A 7,807-nucleotide genomic window follows, 5' to 3' on the forward strand; every position below is an offset into this window, starting at 1 on the left:
TGCAAAACTTTGCACTTTCACGCAAACAAAAATAATAATTCAACAATGGATTCACACATTTGTGCACAGCCCGTTAACTTCAAAAATATATACACACAACAAGCTAACCACAAGGGAAACGCCCAAGCTCGACAGCAACAACTTCCCCATCTCAAAAATACTGCTGGAAGGTCAATATTGACAAACATCTCACACACACACATATTCCAAACAGATCATCAGTGTACAACAACCGTGAACTTCAGGAAAATATAAAAGCAGTAATGGAGTGGTATTACAGAAAAATGGAACACATCACCAAATGCTCATAAAAAAAACATCCAGCAAGCCTGAAAGTGCTACTGTCGATCGTTCTAAACAATTGCAACCAAACCACCAGATCTTCAAGACAAGCGACAGTTCAAAACACAAGAAAATGTCCAACTTCTTGCTAATGTAGGTGCAGAAATTTTTTTTTTAATGGTCAGCTGCTTGCACTCGGCAAATGTTTCGCTCATGACAGCCAGTCCAAAAATCACGACAGCAGCATTGCGTTGGCATCACAGAGCAAAGTGACATCTTTATAAAGTCTCCAGCATTCCACTATGAAGCTAAGTTATTGGTATCAGTCATCGCTGCCACCCATTCTGTCTTAAAGCTTTACGCCGAATTCCAATCAGCTCTCGAAGCTTGTCCAGCCCTTCCACCAGACCTCGGCCAGTCACTGACGACGTCGGCTCCACATGCCAGGCTGCAGTTGCACCCAAATCTGCCAAGTGCAGCACTTTCTCAAGTTCCATTGCAGTCAAGGCGCCGGACACGTCCTGCTTGCTGGCCAAAACCAGGAGTGGGACCCCATGTCCCTCGGGTAGCCTCGTCATGCGCTGCAGCTCATCACGTGCCTCCTCCAACCGCTCCTCATCCGTCGAGTCCACCACAAAGATAAAGCCGTCGGCCTGGCGTGCATACGAGCGCCACAACGGCCTCAACTTGTCTTGCCCACCAACATCCCACAGGTGGAAAGCTGTAGCAGGCCCCGAAAGGGACGGGAGGCGCAGCTTCTCGGTGTTAAAACCAATGGTCGGAGCTGTAGACACAAACTCGCCAAACTTCAAGCGGTATAGTGCCGCCGTTTTCCCAGCCTGGTCTAGGCCGAGCAGGACTACATGGAGATGAGGTGTAGAGGAAAGACTGTGGGTTGGAATGCTGATCACACCACCATCATGCGAATGGCTGTTACCCATATTTTGGTCTTGGACTCTGCAGAAAAAACGTTTAAAATTAGGTGAAACATTGGTGTGTGTTGAAGCAACATTAAACTGAGGGACAATGGCCACCACTCATCTTAAACAGCACATTCCAGTGTACTGCAGCACAAAGGCAAGGGGAGGGGAGGGTGATAGAGATTACAGAGATGACTGTTCTTACACTTTTTTTGAAGAGAGAGAGAGAGTGAGAGAAAGAGGGGGGGGAAAGAAAGAGGGGGGGAGAGAAAGAGGGGGAGAGAGAGAAAGAGGGGGAGAGAGAAAGAGGGGGGAGAGAGAAAGAGGGGGAGAGAGAAAGAGGGGGAGAGAGAAAGAGGGGGAGAGAGAAAGAGGGGGGAGAGAGAAAGAGGGGGGAGAGAGAAAGAGGGGGGAGAGAGAAAGAGGGGGGAGAGAGAAAGAGGGGGGAGAGAGAAAGAGGGGGAGAGAGAAAGAGGGGGGAGAGAGAAAGAGGGGGGAGAGAGAAAGAGGGGGAGAGAGAAAGAGGGGGGAGAGAGAAAGAGGGGGGAGAGAGAAAGAGGGGGAGAGAGAAAGAGGGGGGAGAGAGAAAGAGGGGGGAGAGAGAAAGGGGGAGAGAGAAAGGGGGGATAGAGAAAGGGGGGAGAGAGAGAAAGGGGGGGGGGGAGAGAGAGAAAGAGAGAGGGGGAGTGGGGGGGGTTAAAAAAAAAAAGGCAGGGGCGTGCGCACACACCAAACTATCACTACCACGATGACAGAAGCACAGAGCACACTCCAGAGTCAGTTAGTAGTGAGAATACCAATCCACCGTCCAATCACAAGAGGAAATCTTTAAAACTACAACCAAACTACCTGCGTGGGACAAACAAAGAAATGATCACCGTCTCTTTAGATCGAACAACCACTTCCACAACAGAGACGATCACACGTGTCCACAGATACCGAAGTGCGGTTTTGAACTACACAACACTCGAGGATTGGGGAGGATAGCATTTTCAAAGTACGAAGACGGAGAGATCGGTAAAAGGGAAAGTTTCAAGGTGTGTGGGTGATGTCCTTTGTGAAGAGTATGGAGTGAGTGAGTGAGTGAGTGAGTGAATGAGTGAATGAGTGAATGAGTGAGTGAGTGAGTGAGTGAGTGTGTCCCACACACAGAGTAAATTTACCTTCACCGGCCGTCGAGAAGACCCCCTCTCGTCGTTTACAAAAAGCGCAGAATCAATCGAGATGATAACCCGGGGTAAGGAAAGCTCGGAGCGCCGACGGAAAGTGTCGACGAAGACACGAGACAAACTCCCAACCGGCCCTCGCTCGGAGTAATGAACCGCGAGCGCGTGAAACCCCCAACACAACCCAAACAAGCCCCGCCCACACTCACCTGTGCCAACTCACGTCACCGCCGGAGGGACAACGCTGAAAAACGAGTGACGTCAGCACGCTCAGGCACAGATGTGCCGCAAACATCAATCTGATTCAATCAATGCGTCAGAATCGTTCATGAAAATACATTTCGTATTCGGATGTTTTGGGAATGTTGTAAATGAAGGTCATTATCAACTTTCGCATAAAAATTCCTTGAAATGAAGCGAAAAGTCAACGGGACCGTTTACTTATTACGTACACAAAATGTCGGGATTTTAACCCAATCTGTGTGTCCACTCGTCCCTTCTCATCTCTTCCTCAACCTGGAGAGATGAAAACGTGATGACGTACTTCTGGAGAGATGAAAACGTGATGACGTGTTTGATGGAATAATATATTTATTTAATGTGTTCTTGATATGACACAAGCATGACGGTCCAAACAGCCTCCTTGTCCGGTACACGTCATCCTTGGTGGTATAAAGTTCCAACACCTCTCTCCAAACTCCCCGACCTTCCTTTCTTCTCTGAGCTCTCACAGATCATCACCTCTGTGTTTATTTTATCAATCGCCCTCCTACCCTTGCGTACGTAATAAATAGACGCCTAAAGGATTTTTTTTTTTTTAACAATGACAGGGTGGAGTTTATAAATATATTCGTCAAGTTTGAACCGTGACGATTGTGACACGGCGCTGTAGGCGGATGCCGATTGTCAATAACTGCTGCCAAGTAACCGAATAAACACACCCGTTTATTTTCTCGCTATCAGGATACACCACCACACCAAGGTGTTACTTTGATTGTTATGGCACCGTATAGACCGGATGGTGCAGAGGGAGCACGTTCACCTTTGATCTCTCTCTCTCTCTCTTTCTCTCTTTCTCTCTTTCTCTCTTTCTCTCTTTCTCTCTCTCTCCTTTGTTCGAATCTCAAATAATATGACTATAAATTGTCACATTTGCTGATTTGCACCAGCGTTTGCAGGGTCCCAATGACAGGGGCATCAATCTGGGTGCTTGTCTGCCACCTTCAGTCGGTGGATGTCAAAGGTCCAACGGTGTCCTTTGTGAAGAGTATGGAGTTATCACCGGCATCCTAACAAATTACAAGTTACAAATTCCTGTCCCAATTCTTCTTTAGAAGGAAAAGACCTCCACGGCTCCATCCAATATCCTGACTATAATTCATGGAACCGGTGTTTGTGTGTTTGTTTGTCGGGCTACTCCTCCTACGGTTCTGGCCCAATTACATCCAGACTTGCTCCAAAGGATCAGCATAACCCCAAGTATTGTATAGCGTTGTTTTTATCTTTGCCAGTGGTCTTGGAGGTGTAGGGGGGGAGGTGAGAGGTCGGGTGGGGATTCAAATACTCCATGTAAATGTGTATCATGTAGCGCCACCTTCAGGTGGGGGAGGGTAGTACAAGTCTTCACCATTTGCAGTGCAGTATTGCTGTCCCCACGCTTTCCAGTGCTCGTCCGGAAGCAAAAGGCAGATATTTTAGTGAACCTGGTTTTGCAGGATAAAGTTTTTTTTTCTATGCTGTTTCTTGTAGCCTAGGGGTAGCCCTTCATGATTCAGGGGTGTGACCGTTTGTAACCCTTTTATGCCGGTTACACCCAAATGCACCCCAAAGTACTATTATATTTTTTGCGATATCTTGTAAATAGCTGTGACCAAAAACTCATCACATTTCTTTTTCATCATTATTATTCACAAGGCAAGTATTTTACAACTGATTTGGACACAATTTGCCCAAACTTGATGATTATTAACCCTTTACTGGCATTCCTTGGGGATCATATTCCCCAAACGTAGGCCTACATTTCCTGTTTTCATCTGTTTATCACCCAAGCATATTAAGATGAAGTATTGGCTGAGAGACTTCATTAGTTAGTTAAACTGACAAAAGGTGGCACCATTGCATTGTTTCAGATATTAGAAGTACATGGCTGGGCACCACTCCCACTCTGCTGTGCAGGTTTGTCATGGAATAGGCTACCAGACTTCCAGTTGTCAAGCTTTATATGAAGTAGTTGGTAAAATAGAACCTCCAGATTAAAATACTAGACAAATTAAAATTGTATAAATTTAGTTTTTACAATGACAGTTATCAAAATGGGCATGACAGTTGTTGTTGGGTGCTGCCCTCTTTTAGCAGGGAACCGTAATAATAAATGTGAACCTTTGTACGGTACTACTGTAGTATTCAGGCACAGTTATAAAATGCAAGGACGGAATGCACACAGCAAAAGCGAAATCAGTACTCAAACGTTCACTACAGGTGGAGGTATCCAGTCGTCTCTCAGGATGTGCAGATGTGACAGTCATTGATGGCTCAGCTCTTCTATGGACAATTCATTGGCCAGCAAATGGTACTGTAGCAGACTATGTCTCAAATGTGAAGACACGGGTTGCTAAGTACCTGAAGGACAGTGATGTCTCCTTGATATTCGATAGGTATCATGATTTCAGCATAAAGTCGGTCACTTGGGATGGGAGAGAAACAGGAGTGAGCCGCACCCACCAACTGCACCTGACAACAAAGATGCCAGCGCAAAAGGTTGTCTTGTCTTCTGTGGACAATAATAAGCAACTCATCAAAATCATCTGCGCCGAACTGGCTCGAGATAGGTTGCTCCACACTAGTAGCACCAGGAATCACAAGTTGGTAATCACAGGAGAAGACCCTTGCCCAGTTCAAATGTCCAATGAAGACATAAGCATAAGACATGACCTTGAGACACCCCACGAAGAGGCTGATATCATTATTGTACAACAGGCGTTGAAATGTGCAAGCGAGGCCAGCAAACTGTCAGTCGTGTCAGATGACACGGATGTCTTCGTGCTCCTTGTCCACTTTTACAAGAAGGCAAATCTCACCTTTACTTCCAACTTACCATGGAATCCCCAAGTAAAGAGAAGACCATTGTGGACATAAAGCAGACGGTGGTAAAACATGACAAAATTGTTAATGAACTTCTCCCTGCCCATGCTCTTTCAGGATGTGACACAGTTGCTTGCTACTTTGGGCTAGTGAAGGGCTGTGTACTTAAAACACTGAAGGCTGGCTATGAGTTATTGGCTGTAGGCGACATCGAAGCACCATTCACAGCTGTAATGGAACAGGCCACAACGTTCATCTCTGCATGCTATGGTATGAAAAAAGCCAAAGACATGTCCGAGACAAGATTGCTTGTCTGGGGTAAAGAGAATGGGAAGGGTCACACATCATCACCCAAACTGTGCACCCTGCCACCGACAAAGGAGGCTTTCACAGAAAATTTCAAGAGGACTCACTATCAGGCAATCTTATGGTGAATGCTTGAAACTAGCCATCCACCGGCACTGGACCCTGAGGAATATGGATGGATGAGAGATGTCAAGAACAAGTCGCTGTCACCAATTACAGCCCCAGATGATGTGAAACTGGCCCCAGAATATGTTCTTGAAATGATCAGGTGTGGTTGCAAAAGTGAAAGTCTCTGTAATTCGAGAAGGTGTGGTTGTCAAGTCAGAGGTCTGCCTTGCACAATTTTCTGTGCCTGTTGGCTGCTCACATGTGCAGTAGCAAGGTTTGAGGAGATTGGGGAAGCAACTCGTAGTAGCAGATTATTTGTTTGTTTCACAAATTTAATTGATCTTACGGTAGGTCAAACGAAACACATTGAGTGTCTAACCCAGTCTATTTTGCATCAATGTCAGCAGGTCGGAAAGCAAGAGATGACATTAAAATCCCATGCCATAATTTTGGAGTGGTTTTTGTGCAAGAATGCGCCAAAGACCCCTGTTGCCTATAGATGTTCAAATGTTTTGTGCTTGGTAAAATCAGTCAGGAAAGGGTTAATATTGAGTATCAAGTCATTATTCTATCTTTGAAGTTGTTTTTGGTTACCATATTTGTGACTAAAGGAAGGATGAGGTGGTTATTGTGCAATCATATGTTGTCTGTGTTCAAATTTGATGTCCTGGCTTAAAATAGCCCGGAAAGGGTTAATACTGAGCAATTCACAATTGTTTGATATTGTTGCGAATTCGCGCCCGCCGGCGTGCGGACGGCCACGTGACTCGAATCGCGGCACGTCGCCCACCGGACGGACAATTCAGTCGTGACCCTCTCGGACCAACGCCGGGAGCTAGTCACGGGTGGGGGTTTAACCTCACCACGATCGTGCCAATTGCCCACCCGCGCAGGATAGGGTTGCTCGCCAAATTCGATCTACCTAAGTACCTGCGCAAATGGTCGACCGGGCGATCGCACCACGCCACAGGCCGACTCCGGACACGAACCGCTTAAGCGGTCCGTTCCGTGCTACAGTGATAACCGAGCGGTGTTATCGTCGGCCTCGACGGTTCCGATTAATTATCGGGCGTATTAAGCCCACTATGAACCCTTTACGTGAAGCAGGATGGAGGGTCAATTCAAAGGAAGGAGACGAAGCGAAACGGGAAAACAGTTCAACACAATGCACATTTATTCCGCGGCACACGGAAAACACACATATACAGCCACAATAATCAAAATGCACATATAAAGCGAAAGCAAGAGTTAAACCGAATACGCGAACACACGGCAACACTTATACAGACGGTGCCAACACACATTTACTCAAAAGCAAAGGAAAGAAGCCACCCTCATAGACAAGGGGGCAGACGGGGCCCGTGGGCCTTTATGGCGTGGGACTTGGCAGACCGAACGAGTCCCACGAGACCGTTGCAGGTTACCTGCACCCTCGCGGTGCGATGGTGGGCGAGCTCTCTCCGGCGCTCCTTGTACGAACGCGCAGGTCCGCGCGACACAGCTGGCAGAGCGGCGCCTCCAGTCCGCATCCCCTCCGCGACGTCCGAACTCTCCACCGACTGCAAGCTCCAGCGAGCGGGTCGCTCTACGGACCGCTTCTCCAAGACCCAGACGGGCAGAAGACCATGAACCGCCGAATGACACTGACACTCTCACCGACCGCCCTGACCTGACCTCTTCAGCGGCGCCTCCGTGCGCCCTTTTATTTTCCCGGCACCCCGCCCTCCCTTCGCGGCCCGCGGGGGGAGGGGGGGGAACATTCCACCAGAGAAATCGGGGTGGGAGTTCCAACCGTCATTCTTGTTTACCAGAGAAATCGGGGTGGGAGTTCCAACCGTCATTCTTGTTTACCAGAGAAATCGGGGTGGGAGTTGTTGTTGTTCCCCTTTTGTGTTCGTGGAGATGTTGACGGTTGCTGGCGGAGTGGTGAGGATGGCGTGGTTG

General features: G+C 47.7%; 1 protein-coding gene across 2 annotated transcripts in view; it reads right to left on the minus strand.

The window, feature by feature from the left end:
- Positions 1-7,532, minus strand: part of LOC147032443 (ADP-ribosylation factor-like protein 4C) — a 7,604-nt gene extending 72 nt beyond the window's left edge. Inside the window, exons 1-2 of one of the 2 annotated variants that reach the window (XM_085870081.1) lie at positions 7,288-7,532; positions 1-1,239 (exon numbers count right to left, since the gene is read on the minus strand). The exon at positions 1-1,239 is cut by the window's left edge and continues 72 nt beyond it. In XM_085870081.1, coding sequence (XP_085726207.1) covers positions 609-1,223 — 615 coding nt within the window. In that variant the 5' untranslated portion in view covers positions 1,224-1,239; positions 7,288-7,532 and the 3' untranslated portion in view covers positions 1-608. Of the gene's footprint in view, positions 1,240-2,365; positions 2,546-7,287 lie in introns of those variants that run through there. The other variant, XM_085870080.1, reaches the window with a different exon arrangement.
- Positions 7,533-7,807: the final 275 nt, after the last annotated feature.

Source organism: Eptatretus burgeri, chromosome 2 (assembly GCF_056783735.1).
Source record: "Eptatretus burgeri isolate ZD-2024b chromosome 2, Ebu_testis_v1, whole genome shotgun sequence".
NCBI lineage: Eukaryota > Metazoa > Chordata > Myxini > Myxiniformes > Myxinidae > Eptatretus > Eptatretus burgeri.